Source organism: Puma concolor, chromosome D4, assembly GCF_028749965.1.
Source record: "Puma concolor isolate L17-30 chromosome D4, mPumCon1.1.hap2, whole genome shotgun sequence".
Lineage (NCBI taxonomy): Eukaryota > Metazoa > Chordata > Mammalia > Carnivora > Felidae > Puma > Puma concolor.
Genome location: NC_141679.1, coordinates 44706273 through 44724885, shown reverse-complemented (window position 1 = coordinate 44724885; position 18613 = coordinate 44706273). Strand labels below are relative to the sequence as shown.

The 18613-nt window shown below is 41.9% G+C and overlaps 1 protein-coding gene across 3 annotated transcripts in view; it reads left to right on the top strand.

Moving 5' to 3' along the window:
• SLC24A2 (solute carrier family 24 member 2) overlaps window positions 1-14668 on the top strand; it is a 253342-nt gene extending 238674 nt beyond the window's left edge. For 2 of the 3 annotated variants that reach the window (XM_086685388.1, XM_086685389.1), the window contains 2 exons: window positions 761-927; window positions 5118-14668. In XM_086685388.1, coding sequence (XP_086541514.1) covers window positions 761-927; window positions 5118-5367 — 417 coding nt within the window. In that variant the 3' untranslated portion in view covers window positions 5368-14668. The remainder of the gene's footprint in view (window positions 1-760; window positions 928-5117) is intronic. The other variant, XM_086685390.1, reaches the window with a different exon arrangement.
• The last annotated feature ends 3945 nt before the right edge of the window (window positions 14669-18613 follow it).

The following is an 18613-nucleotide window of genomic DNA, read 5'->3' as shown; positions in this document are numbered from 1 at the left end:
ATGTACTATTTGCAAAGGGATTTTCCACAAATGATCACTTAGTCCTCCCAACCATCTTGTAAGGTAGGTACTATCATCCCTGCTTTAAGCATAAGAAAGCAAGGATTGAAGACATTATACAATTGGTTAAGTTAATGATGGGTTAAATTCTTAACAAATGCCAGAGCCGGGTCTTGGACTTCTGATTCTGTAACTGATGGTTTCTCCACAGTTGCCTTCCTGATTTACAGTTGTGTGTTACCAAGCCCCAAAACACCCCAAATCAAGTTTCCCATGGAAGTAATAGTCTGAAAGTGTTCAAGAGTGGGTTACAGACACTAGGAGATGTCAAAGAAAAATGGGAACCCTGGATGTCAGTCCTTAACCTTCAGTTGTTAATCCAAAGGCAAATCGCTACAGGATTTGGTACCATTGTCAGCCCCTGGCCTCTGGAGCCAATGGCCAGTTGGCTTTTATCACTCTCTTCTGCCTCCCTTGCACAGAATTATTAGATACCATATAATGACTGCACTCAAGCCCTCTATAGCTCTTTCTTGAGATTATCTGTTTAACCCTGGTGCGAAAATTCCTGATCTCTTGGGTCTAAATATGACTAAAGTGTGAACTCCTCTATGGCAGTGATTGTGGCTTACTCTTTTTTATCATCTCATCACTCTGCACAGCATGGATAGGAATTCATCAGAAGGGAGTTGCACTGAAATGTGGGTTTGATGGTTTGGTGACTTCAGACACTCACATGTGTCCCTGCCATTACATTTAGGTTGGCGAGACAATTGGCATTAGTGAAGAGATTATGGGCCTGACCATCTTGGCTGCTGGAACCTCCATCCCTGATCTTATCACCAGTGTCATAGTGGCCCGGAAGGGGCTTGGGGACATGGCTGTGTCCAGCTCTGTTGGAAGCAACATTTTTGACATCACTGTAGGGTGAGTAGAGATAGTTTTATGAAGGTGCACACACCAGCTCTATTGCTGTCTTTGTTCTCTCAGAGGCTGTGGAGATAAAACCAGGATCTTTGAGCCCAAAACTCACCAATACCAGTAGAAAGTAATGGGAGTACCATGCAAGTTCACTAACTCCATTTTCAATTTTCAGAGACCTTAATGAAGAATAAGTTATCCCTAGATAGGCAGAAACACACGCCAGGTACAAAGTGGATGTTGTAAGAAATACTTTAAGAATTTTGCTTATATAACGGCGTTGGCTACAAGTTATGAATATTCAGCATTCAGGTATGATGGAGACAGTTTTACTACATTTTTTCCCATATCCTAATTCTAATTAAAGTCCCCACCAGCCTCGGATGAGATTTGGATTATAAAACAGATTGGAACAAGCAAAAATACCCCATCTCCTTCTTTGGAAAATGCTGGCAGGTTTGGCGTTATCATTTATGTATGCTGCTGATAAAGATATTCTAAGTTTTTTGAGAGTCAGAAGATGAGATCTGTTCTTACGGTTAAGCAAATGGTAGTTCCCAATATGAATAATCTCTAAAGCAGATCAGATTGGGGCGGGATGCTCTTATCTCTGTCATGTCATTTAACTTGTCAGAAGTAAAAGTAGTCTGATGCATAACCCTGAATGAGAGAGAACCCCTGAGAAGGTAAGACATTGGGGTGTTTTCCTTCTGTTCCCAGAACTGGGCTCTTGACACTTGAATTTAGAAACTCACTAAAATGGATCTGCTGTTTCATTGAACGTCTTGAATATCATTCTCTCTTGTATCTTTGCATTACCCATGTTTTTCACTCAGTGTCTACTTTGTGCACTGTAAGTACATTTTTATCCACTTAAGCCAGACAATGATCCTGTGACATATGTATGATGATCCCCCATTTTTCAGGCCAGGCAGCTGAAAAGCACAGAGTTCACAAAGCTAGTAAGTGAGACAGCTGGGATTTGGACAATGTGTCTCTCAGCCACAACACTGTCTGCATTAAACCCTGCCCTGAGCTCCCCCTGTCTTAACCACCTTTGAATTCCAAAGGTGCCCTCTGCTGCCATTATTTCCTTCCTTTGCAGGCCCCTCTCACATGAGATTTGTCCCTGCTTGTCTGCCTGGAAAACTCCAACTTACCCTACCAATGTCAACTCAAATCTCAGCTTTCCTCATTCCCTTGGGCCTGACCAGGGGGCTCCTGCTCCTGTGTACTCTCTGAACATCGTACTCTTGTCATAGTCACGTTTATCAGTCTGCCCACTAGACTGTGAACTGCTCAAGAGCAACAGCTCCCCAGAGCCTAATACGATGCCTAATGCATGATGGTGCCTTGACAGACGTTTGCAGACTGAATGAATGAATGTGTGACGAATGCCTTAAAAGCTGTATGTTTTAAAGGAAGGGCGTCTCTAGTAGAAAGTGTTTCTTAGTTCCGCTGCTTACACATTTAGACTAGTTTTCTTGGTCAGTCTCTTCTAAGAAGGAAAATAAGATGTGCTATAGTACAAAGGGAGAAAATCTTACAGGTAGGGAAAAATTATAGGACGTTTTTGTCATGTTTTTGAAAAATAAGTAGTCTAGGGAATTGCAAGATGTTTTTTGTTCACTGTTCTTAAATTGGATATATAGTAACAGGTTAGATGAAGGTTGCAAGATACCCCCTAACCCTACTACCCAGAAGCAACATTTAATTTTTGTATGTTCCCTTCCAAATATTTCACAAAGTTTTCCAAGTCAATATTCAGTTTTGTCCTTTTGGAGGGCTTTTGTTTTTCTATTTCAAAGCCATTTATGCCTGGCACAAAGTAGGCATCTATTATTCAATTAGTAAATCAGCTATTTTTCTAGGTTCTTTTATAACCCTCATAAATAACATTTTATCACTTCACAATATTTCATCTTGTTGGTTTTCAGTTTAGCCATTATTTTTTGTTTTTTCCAATTTTCTGCTATGATGGGTGCTCTCATGAAGACCTTTATGCGGAAAATATCTTTTAGCTATTTTTATTAGGATAAACTCCTTCAAGAAATATTAATGAATTAAAGATTATGAGCATTTTAATGGCTGTTGATGTATATTTTTTAAAAAGTCCTTTCTCAAGACTTTATACCAATTTATGAACTTGTTAGCAATATATTGAATATAAAAGGTATTTCATAGTCTTATTGGCATTTTCTCTATGCTTATAATATTAATATATACTCATGGTAAAGGATTGAGTAAATACATATAGAGCATAAATAAAAATCAATGATCATTCACCACCCTGCTTTAGTTCATATATAGTTTACATTGCTGAAAATGCATTGCTATTTTTATGTGCATCCTTCATTTTAACCGTAGAATCATATCATGAGTATTTGCCTACATCATTATAAGCGTATGATTTTTAATGGCTACATAACATTAACTTGGCTTAATAGTTCGCTATTTAACTAGTTTTTTGTTATTGGAGATTAAATTTTTCACTCCTCAAAACAACACTGAAATGATCATTTTTCTGCATGAAGTTATATCTGCCTTTCAAATATTTCTTATGCTTGATCCCTGGCGATAGAATCTATAGGTCAAAAGGCATGAACAAAATGTAATTTTTTACTACAAAGGGCTTCTACCTGTTTGTAGTGCCATCAAGCACAACTTCACGGGAACTGGGTTTGTACGTGTGCATGTCTCGCTTAATAAGAATACGATGGCTTTGGTCTTTTTCTTCCTAAGAGAATGCAGGGGTGGAAGAAGCGCTCCCCAGGACAAGTCCCTAGTGGGGGGTTTCATTTTTGAGCACTCCACCCAACACACACACCCCCACTCCCACTTTTCCTGACTTTCCATCACTGACGGGAGGATGCCAGGGCTGCCCCCTCCTGCTGAAAGCTGGAACTGCACCATGTTCCCTGAGCTGGCCTGTGGAGCCCCTCCCCTTCTGACATCTTCGTAAAGTGAGCACCTCCAAACCAGGCTGTAGTGGGCAAACCACCTGTACTGACTACTGTGGGGCAGTTGTATCGATCACTTCACCTTGGCCCAGGTTAACATATGTACCCAGATGGGGGCCTGCGTGCGCCAGGCCCTGGGTATTCAAAGTTACACAACTCGTGGGCTCTGCCTTCACATGCTCTCTCCAACTGAGGAGACCAGATGTGTAAACTCACTACCCCTTTCATCTCATTATTTCTCTCAAGATATCTTCTCTTCCTTTGGAGAACGTTGTGTTTCACCTCTTCTTCCATATCCCTGAGGTCAGGCCAAAACTGAATCTCCCTTAGCCAAAGGCTAAGGCTCTGCAGCAGCCTCACCCAGCTGGGTGGCTGGGTCCTTGTTTCCCCAGCCAACGTTCCATCATTAGGCTCAATGGATAAAACTGCGTCTCACTCGGCCACCTGGAGAGGCCCAGGCAACATGAGTCCCATGTTTTCGGCCATTTTTCTCTTGCTCAGAGTCCTAACTCACTCTCAGGGATGCACCTGGCCATTAGCTTTTCTGATGTCTTCCAGAGTTGCCACTCTGGATGGAAAACAAAAGATGTTACCAGATTTTTAAAAGTCAAATGCCAAGGGAGAAAACAGCTTTTTAAAAATCACATCACAAATGTAAGAAACCGTCTTCCTCAAATATTTCAGGAAGACCACTTCTTAGTGAAACGGTTGTCCCATCTTTTCCAGAATAAACCTCAGACAGCTATATTGTATCATGTATCATTTTTCACTTGCGTTAGATCAGTTGAGTCAGTGCTATTCTCTGTCTCCATTCCTAAAAATAATGTTGCCATTTTCACCACTGATGTCTATGCCTTTTCTCCATTTGTATTTTCCTTCTCCTGCCCTGTACAGATCTTCCAGTCCACCTTTTCGGGGGCTGAGAGCAATTTGAATCTAACTGGGAAAGAAACACCCAATTATTTCAGATCACATCCAGAAATCACCCGCAGTGGTCACAGCTCCGAGCTTACTCAGCTATAGAACAAATTCCCTCTTCTCCCTAATTCAGTCAGGAAGTAGATACAGGTTTCTGAAGTTCACGTGACTTCCTTATGTGATTTCCTGGGCCAACCGCACACAAGGCATAGTGAACCCAAAAAGACACCCTTTTCAGATTATGGATTCCAGGAAGCTGATGCTGTGTCCTGTGCCTTCTTCAACGTGTCTGACTGCTACCCCCGTCTTTCCTCACAGGCTTCCACTGCCCTGGCTCCTATATACCATCATTCACAGGTTCCAACCAGTGGCTGTCAGCAGCAATGGCCTCTTCTGTGCCATTGTCCTCCTCTTCATCATGCTGCTCTTCGTCATCCTCTCCATTGCCCTCTGCAAATGGCGGATGAACAAAGTGCTGGGCTTCATCATGTTCGGCCTCTACTTTGTGTTCCTGGTGGTCAGCGTCCTCCTAGAAGACAGAATTCTTGTGTGCCCTGTTTCCATCTAGTAGGAAAAGCCATATCCTGAACCAACAGCGTGGATGGCCCCTCCCTGCCCTGGGTTCTAGGCTCCTTGACCTCTCCAGAAGAGGCAGCTGGCACACAGCCGTGGGCCTTTCAGAGCGTCCCTCCCTAGCGGATTTGGGGATGGATGGATTTACGCTGGGCCCACTCATTTCACGAGCTGCTGCCAACCTTGCCTACTGAAACAGCTCCACGCAAGAACCGTCCATTTTGAGGCTTCTCTCCGATTCACCACTGACAGGTACTCCTCGCTGGTCGGAGGTACATTCATTGTAATGATGCAAACAATGACAGAGGCTCTCTCTATATACACATACAAAATATACAAATTATAAATAGATGCACATGAACATACCCCCGCCTGCTCCTGTATTATACCTCTCCTTTCATACCTATAGAGTCATACATACCTGTATACAAACACAAAGAAAGAAAAATTTTATATATATATATATATATATATATATATATATATATATATATATATAAAATCATCACATATATATATAAATACAAATGCATCTTTTCAGGGATAGCTCTAGTATATTTATAGCACCTATTTGAAGAGGGGCATCAACCTTCAGTCTGAGCTTTACCTCTTAAGTACAAGAGGTAAACTAATAGAATCATTGCTGTGACCTTCAGCCTACCTTGGACTTATTGGGATCCTGCCGGGCAACGTGGATGTTTTAGAGGAATATGTTGCAGGAGGGAGGGCTTGGTGGAGAGGGTCTGTAGGGACCCTGAGCTGAGACCTCCAAAACATTCCCACCAGCCAAACAGTGAAGACTATTTGCCCACCCCTGCTGGGCACGCTGACCAAAACCCATGGGGCCACTTGGGACAGACAGAGGTAAAACCCAGACTGGGTGGATATTGCTTTGGAGGCAGGGGAGAGGTTACCAGGGTTGGGGTTTTTTGGATTTTTTTTATATATATTGCCCCAGCATGCAAGTAGAAAATGTAACTGCAAACCAAATTAGTGCTCTCCTAGGACAACGAGACTATATAAACTGAACCTATATTGTTCTAATGCATGTCCCATTATCATCAAAAGGGGGGGCAGATTTAACTGTGATTGTCATTTAGGTGTATTTTGATGCTAAGGGCTCACATATCATCAAAATGCCTGCCAATGAGAGCCTGGGACAGGTAATAAGAAATATCATCCAGTAGAGGGGCTCAATGGAACTTGCCACCTAATGGGAATATAAGGGCATGGTTCTTTCAAGCATCTTCCAGTGCGGTTCACAAAGGGCTTCAGTGTCTAAAGAAATTATTATTCCTGCAATAGAAATAAACAATCTAATCTATAGTGCTTGGGTTGAGGCAGCTTAGAGATGTTTGGAAAGACATCTGTGCACCCCGTGCGCTGAGGAAGGTTTCTGAGGCCTATGTTTAGCGGTGCCAGGATGAGGGGGTGGGTAGAGCCCAGGCAAAACCTGCGTTTCTCCCTCCATCGAGACCCTACGTGGGACTCTTGCTGGCTTAGAGAGTCCACCGAAGATGTCTTCATGCTGGCCTCAAGCCAGTCACTCCAAGGTTTTGATCTCCTGATTTTGCCAGCATTCATGCGACATTTTCATTTCGTTCACTCCATGCCCCCAAATTCTGTTTGATACCTTGTATGATTTCTCAGATCTGTGTCAATAGAAAATAAAACCGTCAGGGGGAAAAAAGGCAAACTGAAATCGATGAGAAAATATAGATTTTCATGTCTCCAAGTCATGCTTTCCTTATAATCAGTTGAAAAAGGAAGTAGAGGATGGCCCATTATTCTGTACCCACCTTCCATCTCAGCTGGGACACACTACACACGACATGTGTTCTTGTCTCCGGTTTACCGTGTCCCTGATACCTGCTATGATCCTGTCGTGAGCACATACCTCCTAACACAGACAGGATGCAGAACTCACAACCAAATAGAGAGGAAGGGAGACCTGACAGCCCCAGATCAGGCTCAGTATTCCTTCCACAGAACCCCAGCTCACTCCACAGAGCGTGGCAGTAACAGGCAGTGTCCCTCATTGCTCTTCGCCCCCAAGCGAAAAGCACTTCTGAGTGGAGGCTCACGTGAGAAAAACAAGAAATCAAGATGGCTGCCACACAGGAGGTGAGACTTCGAGTCTCTCCAACTTCACCAAGTCAGGTGTTCAGTTGTGTCAGAAAAACCTGCGTCTCCTTCATCAAGGGCAGGATGTTGTATTGAGGCAAGAATTTGTGCTATTTCCTTAGGGTGAAAGAGAATGGGTGAGTGAACTTCTTGTTCAAAACTGTGGTTGGTTTCCCGGTGCATTACTTGAAGGGGAGCAAACTGGGTCCTTGCGTGAGTTACGTTTTATTGGCTGGTCTGTTATTCAAAAGAAGATTTGAGTAGGGGACTGTAACTCAACTGCACATAAACTATGTGAAACCAAAAAGGACAAGGGAGACCCACCACGGCCCTGTTCTTGGGCCGGCACTTACTAATGTCCCCTGCCTCCTCACTCCCTCCCATTCATTCCCAGCTCACAGTGAAGACCCATCCAGGCAGCCACAGAGCATTTTACTTGTATGGGGCTCCATTCCAGAGGAGGTGTTGTGGTCATTGATGACAAGTTGCACTTGAAAAGACCATGCTTCCCAGCCCATTCCCACCCCTGTGATGTGCACTGAGCACAATGTACGACAAGCAGTGTTCCCTGGCTGGCTGGTGTGCAGGCACCCTTCCCCTGCCACTGCCTGACCCAAGCATGTGTCTGTGGGGTGATGTGTTGGGCCAGGGCAAATCCAGAGAGCAGTGTATAGAATGCAGCAGTGAATCTTTAAAAACAATCAAACCACTAACGTAATTATGAGAAAGAACTTTCCTGAGCAGGTCACCTCCAACACTTCCCCTGCATGTCTGTGCATATACTTATATAAATACATCTTTACGCCACATCTATACGTACACAGTCACGTCGTCATTTACATCATCAGCCTCTGACCCAGTCACCTTCAGGATTCAAAAGCAGGGCACATCAAGCTTGTCATAGTGAAGGAAAAGGAAAGTCACGCACACCAACACCCAAAGGGAACATTTCTTCCTGATCTTGTAAGACTTGTTCTGTGCACATGTACATGCGAACCTACACATACGCTCCCTTCCCATATATTTTCCCACCTCAAGAGCATACAGTTATATACAGCCTATGGAAATGGCCAGCCATACATAACCCTCATGCTGATGTAGAGGCAAAGAATACACAACAGAAAAACTTAGACCCTAGATTTTCTTTACTTTCTTGTAGCAAGGTATATAAAGTAATATCAAAAATTCCAAAGCCAACTTCTTACTTCTCAATCCAAAATATACAAGCTGGGGGACCTGGGGAGCTCAGTCAGTTAAGCACCTGACTCTTGATTTCCGCTCAGGACGTGATCTCATGGTTTTGGGGATCAAGCCCCGTGTTGTGCTCAGCGCTGACAGCCCAGAGCCTGCTTGGGATTCTCTCTCCATCTCTCTCTAACCCTCCCTCGCTCACACACGTGCACTCGCACGCACGCTGCCTCAAAAATAAACATTTAAAAACAAATAAACAAGCTGTACCAAAATGGTTCCATTTAGCCACAGCAAACCAAGCAGGTATTGTTTGCTGTCACCTCCCCTGTCGCTGTTGGCAGCACCTGCACAGGAGAGCAACCTGGCTCAAACTGAGAATGCCCAGATAGAACCTTCTAAAGTGTATCTGGAAATGCCCGTGCTAAATCCAGCTGCCCTCTGATTGTGACTAACTCCTGAAGAATTGAAGCTGGAGATTAGATGGTGTTTATGCAGTGCTCCAGGACCTAAGCTAAGCCCAGCGGTGACAGATCGGGAAGACACAGTCCATGTGCACAGTGTAAGGGGTAGGGCTGTTTATCAATTTAGCAGATGCAGCAGCCTATGCTAGAGCCTTGCCCAGAAGATTATAAAAAGAGGCAGGGACTGATTCATATTCAGGGAAAATGCTTTGTAAGGCTTCTAACAGGTGTCACCTGACAGGGGCCATTATAATTTATTTTCTAGGAAAGACATGAATCAGGTGGTTTGGAGGCCTTTCAGCAAAACACAGCTGCCTCACTGATGAGACATTTGATAATATTAATGTACATCCATTCCTGGGCAGGGAGAGGGTTGGCAAACTCTCCACCAAAGCTCACAGCTCTTTCACTCCTCTGCAGCAGGGAGATGGGAGATGAGCTGTAAGGGAAGCCCCCCTCCCACACCACCTTAACCGAGAGCTGGCCAAGGAAATGACAACAGATAGAGAGCTGCTGGCCAGAGAGGCAGTTGGAGAGATGGGACTTGCGTTAAATGCTCAGCTGAAATTCCTGGGTTGGAACACACAACGAGTCTGATGACCCATCTGAATGCAAGCATTTCAGGAAACTTCGGGATGCTTTCTTCCCTACACCTACCAACACACACACATGTGCGCACACATGCACGCACAAGATTATGAGGATGCACCTGGGCAGGTTGCTACTCCAGTAATTCAGTGGCCATATTATAAATGGCAGCTCTATTCCAGAAGAAATAAAGGGTAACTGTCCTCAGGGTGATTTCTGGGGGAAATCAGCTATCTCCTGAAGGCTTGATACAGAAGCTAATGCTCATTCTCGCTAAGCCAGATCTAACGTAACCACCTGGCTTAATATTTTTAAAAGACACGTCCTCAATTCCTGAACCTCCCTCAGCAATATTGTCTTTAATTAGTAAGAAAGAGCCTGCCATTAAAAGAGAATCAGTGCGAAAATGAAGCATAAGGAAAAGGAAGAGAGGAAAAATTAATTTACTACAATTCCCAAGAGAAGAGTGTCACATTGATATATGTCCCCATGTAATTTAAAATAATTACAGGGGTGCCTGGGTGGCTCAGTCGGTTAAGCATCCAACTTTGGCTCAGGTCATGATCTCACATTTGTGAGTTCGAATCCCATATCGGACTCTGTGCTAATGGCACACAGCCTGCCTGGGATTCTCTCTCTCCCTCTGTCTCTGCCTCTACCCCACTTGCTCTCTCTCAAAATAAGTAAAAATAAACTTTAAATAAAAATAAAATCATAAATTTCAGGCTTTTTCCAGCCAATTACAAGAATCTGCGTAGAGTCCCAGATAAAAATATTTTCTCTTCTCAAGAAGGCTTTGGTAATGTGCCCCTGCTCCACTGTCTATTTAAGCTTAGCTCCTTGCCTCTATCTCTTTGGGTCTCTTTTTTAATTTCACAGCTCCATATTCTTTGAACTATGTAGCAAACAAGAAAAGCAATAAAACACCCTCACCACCAGCTAAACTCTATTACTTATCATTACAACACCAAAGTGTTTGTTGCAACAGGGAGCTTTGAAACTGCATAGGCTGTGATCACAAGCAGAATTTAGGCATCTGTACAAATCAAAGGTGCACTCATATCTGGTATGGAAGTAAGACATCTTTCCACCCAGACACCGCCCTCCAAACACTGTCTGTGCTGCCATTTTACATGCCTTCCTCACCCAGAGGGGATCAGCCTTGCTCAGAATCACCTGAAGTCCACAGTGGTCTTTCATCTGACGAGTGAAAGTTTTCTCTAGAAAGAAAAAGAAAGAAAAGAAAGAGCTAGAAACAACAAGTGAACCCTCAAGTCAGCCAGGTTTTTAGAGACAAAAATGAGCCTATAATTAGAGACAACGATGTTCAAATTAGTGTACAAAGGAAACTGTGCGGAACCACCAAATTAAGCCAAAGAACTTTCACGAAATGATTGGTTGACAGACTGGAAAACCTTAAAGAATTTTTTTAAAACACATAAATACCTAAGTCTGAAAGAGTTCCGCGGAATACACATTGAGTTTGCCAAAGATTTAATTCTGTTAGGAGAGTTTGTCCAACCTATCACCCTAGCTAAAAGGACAGTTCTTTCATAGGAGAGGGGTCCTAGCATCAAAGTTTCTGGTGGAAACAGGTTTCATCAACTGTTAACGTTAACAACCAGCAGGTTAAGTCATCAACTGGTTAGGCTAGGGTTAACCTATGTCTTTTCTTTGGGGCAGAAAGGAACTGCATCTGGGCATTCTTCACTGTGTACCCCTGACATAGTTGGGAGTCTCCACTATGTGACCCTTTATGTTTTCATCGAAAGTATTTTTAGAGTTTTATGTCAGAGTCCTAATTTCCTAACCCTCTTACACTTCTTCCCTACGAAGCCTTTGTAAATGCTTTATTTTGCTCCTAAATTATAGAACCTATGACTAATCATGACACAAGTAGGTCTGAACAGGGCTGAATTACAGTCTCAAACCTAATGCTTCACTCCCTTTCTGTGGACCCTCTGTTACTCTTACTTTGAGAAAGTCATATTTCATTGCTAATTCACATTGATCTCGTGTTCCCTATCACTTCTGTATCTTTTCTCCAAGACATTTAGATGAAGCCAGTGCATTTCTCAGCCTGCCCCAATGCATTTGAATAGCCATCATTCCTACTGCGACCCGCTCTCCACTTGGCCTGGTTGAGTCTATGTCTGTTTGTTCCTAACACAACTTCTGGTTTTCAAGTCCAAGTTCAACCCAGCACTCCCTCCCCTTATCACCGAGCTCCCCATTATGCTTGCACTTGGCACAACTCTAAGGACCGTTTTCTCCATCTCTTCATGAATGTGAATATCCAAAAATGCTGGACCCCTGCCCCCAAACAGTTTGTGTTGTGTAATTGATGACTTCTTGGTGGGTGGGGGGAATCCCTCCTGATTGCTACTAAAATGTGAACAGAATTCACAGCCATAAGAGAGTAGAGTCACAGAAATACCTTAAGAGCACCAGTAGGCCTTGATACCACAGGCACTAGCAGGCATTTGTCCAGTGTCCAGAAAAGCGTGAACACTGGGTGCGGCATTATCATGAGGCCTGGTGAGGTCACACTCGTGAGCCTCACCTTTAAAGTCATAATTCCACACTCACAAAGAACTCAGAATGGGAGGAGACACCACTGGAGATCATTCAGAATCTCTACCTGCATCGATTTACCAAAAGGAATTCACATTTTCACTCAAATAGGAAACAAGAAATGGTTGGACCTCCTCTGATCACCCAGTACTGCAATGCATTTCCTTCCTTGTGTGTGAAGTTGGATCAGAATTGTGTGGTTGTTGGTTGGGTCCTGGCCCAGGAAAAGGGCTACAGTTCACCAAAAGATGGTCAGTTGCCTCTGCGTTCCCACTTACAGGGTTGGGTTGCATTTTCCTTTATAATGGATCCGTAAGTATCTAAGGCCTTGGGACTGACAGTTCTCTAAAACACTCAACACACTAACCGAAAGGGAATACTAATTTTTAAAATCATGTCACATGCACATACACAGGAATGAGTTAAGCCTGAATCCCTGAATTGAATAATTTTAAGGATAAAATGACATGCATGAATTAAGGATAGATAATTCCTTGCCATTTAATTAAACGAATCTCCAACTCTTCTCATCAGGATAAAACTGAAGGACGATGGATGCCTTTTGGGTTTTTAATTTTTTAATATTGCACTTTATAGTACTTCATAAGAGACAACTGTCTTAATTAAAGCCATAAAATACCAATAATACATATATTCAGGGCTTCTGAATATAGTCAATCAATAAGCAGTCATGAGTCATTCCTGTTTTGTATCGTTTGTTGTAAATTGGAGTTTATCTGTTCTATTTTTTATTGCATACAATTATTGCTCTAGACAATCCTAATCTGATAAATTTTAGGTGTGTACTTTAACGAAACTTTGCAAACAAAAGAAATTATTCATTTCACGACAGCATTCTTCATCTTGGAAGTAGCTTGTTACAGTTTCTTTAAATAGCAAGTGCTGAGACTATATTGAAAGTGTTTCTCTTTTTAAATTATAGATTTATTATTTTTCAGGAATCCATTTGTTATGTAAAGCAAGGTTCACCCACATGAAGAGTGAAATGGATAATTAGCAAATATATACCTGGGAAATTTAAAGTTTGTTTGAGTTTTTGTATAAATATAGGATGGACCTAAGAAGTTCCCTTATAAAAATGGCTAATATAGATACACAACTTGTCAATAATTTATTATGCCTAAGTTATCAACCTTCCTTGGGAGGACATATAAAATAACAGACTTCATCATGCATTCCCATTCCTCTAAAATACACAAGTTTTGAGCCGTATGGTAGACCACTTACCTATGTACCCAAAAGTCCCCACAACTAAAAACTAATATCTCACTTGATCACAACTTTCCATGTAATTTGAGTGAAAGCTAAAAGAATGACTTAAAAAGCACTCAGTGGCCAAGAAATACTCACCCTGAGTAACCTAAGTTGTCAATATAGAGTAAATGTGTCTATTGAATTGAACTACCCCATCAAGTTAATGCTTAAATGACCATCTGCCCTAAGATCAAGTATCTAGCCCTGGAGCCAATGATGTTCTTGTCAGGAACTGTTTTGTGGTCGCAGGAGTTTCTTCAAAGGGCAGATACTCCAACCAGGAGAGAGAGGCTCTGTTGACAGATAGCCTTGTTGAACCCTGCACACAAAGTCCATATTTGTGCCCTGCGTCTAGCCCAGGTTTCTCGGGTTTGAAAAAACTCCAGCAGCAAGAGCCTCTGTCTCCTAGCAATCTGCAGTCTCAAAGAACCAGAAGAAATTCAGAGTAGCAAAAGCTACCTTTCTGGATTGGTGAAGTTGCTGCCTGCACTGAAGGAAAGATCAATTATACTTTTGTTCTTTGCACAGTGGTAAAACAGAGGAAACGTGGTCGATGCTGACCCCAACATCTTCCCTAGAACACATAAACTGTTTTTTGGACAGGTTACATTAAAAGTACCGGAATGCCATTTTTGTAAAGGATCTTTTTAGGGATAGATGTCATCTCCTTCCTTTGTTTGCCTCCGTTTTAAAGAAGCGTTTTATCCCCTGTCTTTACCCCAACAAGAAACCCACTGTTGTACTTCCAAATTATTTTCAGCACTTTCTGTGTGTTTTGTTTATTATGCGCAATTTTCACTGGATGACGAGATATATGGAGATTTTGCGTCAGTGTATTCTCTGTGGATATGTCTGTACATAGACGGAAAGCTATATTTATTTGTACATAGGCTGTTTGGAGCAATGTGTTTCTGTCACATGAACTTCACTTGATAAAGGGTGTTTCTTCTCTGTGTTCATGTTACACTTCCCACATCTTCGTGCTTCTACTACTGGTAATCAACTCCTAGGGTATCACTTTATGTAAGTAAGTCTCCTCGGTGTGGAAAAATAATAGTAATAAAATTATTGACTCAAGCAAAAGTGTCGTTTTTGGAATAATCCTTACGTTCGGCTAATCAGGACCCTAGGGTCTCAAGAAATAGATACATAGCCATAGAAGTTTCATTGCAGGGGTTCAAAGGAACAAAAGGCAAGCGGAACCTACCGTTCATTATAACTACCACTTACTGAAAGCTTACAGGTGTCATTTGAGCTTTCAAATATCTGACCGAACCTTGTACACTGAAAAGACTATTCTAACAATCGGATTTTTATTAATCCAACATATTGAAATTGTAAATTTAAAAGCCTAGTGTTCTCTAAGTCTTTAAGTTCAATTTGGAAGCATGTTATAAATCTAATATTTTATATAAAAATAAGAATTCACACTGTTTTGATTATACTCCATTAACTGATAAGTTTAAAAGAGTAAATGCTATGGGGCGCCTGGGTGGCGCAGTCGGTTAAGCGTCCGACTTTAGCCAGGTCACGATCTCGCATTCCGTGAGTTCGAGCCCCGCGTCGGGCTCTGGGCTGATGGCTCAGAGCCTGGAGCCTGTTTCAGATTCTGTGTCTCCCTCTCTCTCTGCCCCTCCCCCATTCATGCTCTGTCTCTCTCTGTCCCAAAAATGAATGAACGTTGAAAAAAAAAAAATTTTTTTTTAAAATTAAAAAATAAAAAAAATAAAAGAGTAAATGCTAAAGAGTTGACCTCACTTATGAATTAAATTCCCTCAGACATTTTTAAAATGTTATACATTTAACATACTGAATTTTCTCAAATACTCCAAAAGCCTGACAGACTTACAAACCTAAGAAACAAAGCCTTACTATGCACTTCAGCAACTGTTATTAATCTATCAAACAAATGAAATATTATAAACCAGGTTTTCTTATACATTTAAATACTATTTACAAACAGTAAAAATCTACTATACTTTTAATATCATAAGTCTAATATAAATTAGATATAAATCCGATTATCTGATATGCCAGGTTTATTTAAAACGTCTTAAAACACAAATACATACAAAATATCCCAATGATTAGGGGCACCTTGGTGTCTGAGTTGGTTAAGCAGCCAGCTCTTGATTTCGGCTCAGGTCACGATCTTGGGGTTCATGACTTTGAGCCCCAAGTTGGCTCTGCACTGACAGTGGAGAGCCTGCTTGGGATTCTCTCTCTCCCTCTCTTTTTGTCCCTCCCTGGCTTGCACATGTGCTCGCTCTCTCTCTCAAAATAAATAAACATTTAAAAAATTTTAAAATCTATATAAATACCAATGCTTATAAAACTCATTCCTAAACCACACCAAAATATTACTGCTCTCAATTTGATTTACTTTATTATCTCTGTATTTTAATTTTTTTTTCAACGTTTTTATTTATTTTTGGGACAGAGAGAGACAGAGCATGAACGGGGGAGGGGCAGAGAGAGAGGGAGACACAGAATCGGAAACAGGCTCCAGGCTCCGAGCCACCAGCCCAGAGCCCGACGCGGGGCTCAAACTCACGGAGCGCGAGATCGTGACCTGGCTGAAGTCGGACGCCCAACCGACTGCGCCACCCAGGCGCCCCTATTATCTCTGTATTTTAATGTCACCTTCCCAGGCTTTAAAAAGTCACCCAGCTAGTAAGCAAAACTACCATCTCTGGCAAGATAAGGTGACTGAGCCTGGGTCACAATAGCATTATTTATCATTTAGAGAGTGGACCTCGGAACATGATACATGATCCCTACATACTAGATGGTTCTTCTGGAGCCAGTGGTAATCATGTAGCACTCAGACTTTGAGTCAAATTCTGTTTCATGTCCATGGAGAGCCCGTTCTTCACCAAGCCCAAGACTTTCGGCTGGAGTTTAACTTTGCAATCCAAAGAACATCATTACCATTACTTTTTTTAATTTTTTTAAAGATGTTATTTATTTATTTATTTATTTAGGGAGGGAGAGAGAGAGAGCATGAGTCAGGGAACCTCAGACAGAGAGGGGAGAGAGAGAGAGAGAGAGAGAGAGAGAGAGAGAGAGAGAGAGAGAGAGAGAGAATCCCAAGCAGGCTCTGCATCTCTGTATCCTCGTTTTAATAAGTGACTTTTGTAGCCCCACCTGAGTTACAGCCAGTTTTTCTATACCTTTGGATTATATTGTATTTCTATACCTTGGATTATATTCAACTATTCTATTGCTTAATTGGATTCTGCATTCTGTTCATAACTTTCTTGTCTATTCTGACATCAAATCCAAACATTTTGTTAACAATGGATGTGTCTGCACTAATGCTAAATGCTTTGTATACAACATTCCATTTAATCCTCCTAACAACTCATTGGGTTGGGTTCCACTATTATTCCCATTTTACAGATAGAAGTATGAGGCCCAAAATAGTTAATAACATGTCCAAGGTCATACAGTGGGTGTCAGAATATTAAAATGAATCTGAATCCTTCTATTACCCAAATTTGTGCTCTCAAGCATTGCTTTTTTCGTTTTTACATTAGCTACACCATTACACCAAATCCCAGGATTTACAATTACAGACCACACAAGTCATTAGGGTGAAAACACCAACGTCAATCAAGTATTGGGCCTCTTGTGGCATTCCTCAACTTAAATATCTCCATAAAAAGTACATGCACACCAGCTGCATTTACTGACAGACTTTGGTATCTCCATCATGGGATTTCTCAACCTCGGCACCATGGACCCATGGGAAGGAAAATTATTTGTTGGTGGGTGCTGTCCTATGGATGATAGGATGTGTTAGCAGTATCCCTGGCTTTTACCCATTAGGTACAAGTTTCAAGGAACAACAAAAATGTCTCCAAAATTGACAAATGTACCCTGGGGGTAGAGAGGGGATGGGGCAAAATCGCCCCTGATTGAGAACAATTACAGTTCCGTCATGTAGAATTTCGTCCACTACCTCAAGGTGGCTTCACTTCAGCCAATGGTTGCCTTTTCAGCGCTCAATCTCTCTATCTCTCTCCCTCTCTTTCTCTGTGTATCTGTCTGTCTCTCTCTCTCTCTCTCACACACACACACACACACACACACACACACACACACACACCCTACCACCCATTTGGCATCATTTTTCAAATGGTTTCTGTGTGAACAGAGATGACTACAGCTAAACTTTGGGACTCCTCCTTCAGCCCATTTTCACATGGATGGGCAGTTTACCAAATACAGTCTGGGTCTAAGTTGTCTGCCTCTCTTGAGTCCCTGGGCAAAGCTTGGCCATTCTCTGGAGGAATTTCTGCAAGCCACAACCACGGAATAGCACATGCCCAAAATCATGCTCTGAGGTGACCTCTGTAATAAACGTCCATTGCATTGTCCTGATGGTTGGGTCTCTCCCCCAAGGAGGAGTGAAAGGTCTTTTTCTCTGTCAGTGAGGCTGATGGGCTGATGGCAAACATTCAGCTTTAAGGAAAGCATGAAATCCACGCTTCCTCTCATCTTCCTTCCAAAATGAATCCCACTTCTCAGAGATGAGGATTTAGGAACAGCTTTATATTTAGGAAAATGGCACAAGACATTTTAACACTGCATCCAACGCACTGATGTTTACTGCCCCTGGTGGTATTTTTGATCTACGTTTGAGAATATAAATATTTTCATCAGAATGACATTAATGCTAATTTCTGCAAGGCTGATTTCAGGCAGCTTTCATTAGGTTGATTAAAATCCTTGATCACTTGTCTATAGAGAACAGTTTCTGTCTGTATTTTATTGAAATTTTCATAGAAACATTGCTTTCGTTATCAATTTTAAAATAGGAACTCAACTCACCAGCAAAGTTTAGTTTTTAATCCACATGAAAATTACTACCCACTCTAGTTGCTATTGGGAATAGCTATTGGGAATTGTTAAAAAGAAAACCATAAACCCAAAATAGCATCACTTAAGTTATGGCCCTAAATCATTAAACCAAGACTTAATACCTTAACCTAACTGCAGTTTCAACCCCTCAAGAATGTAATC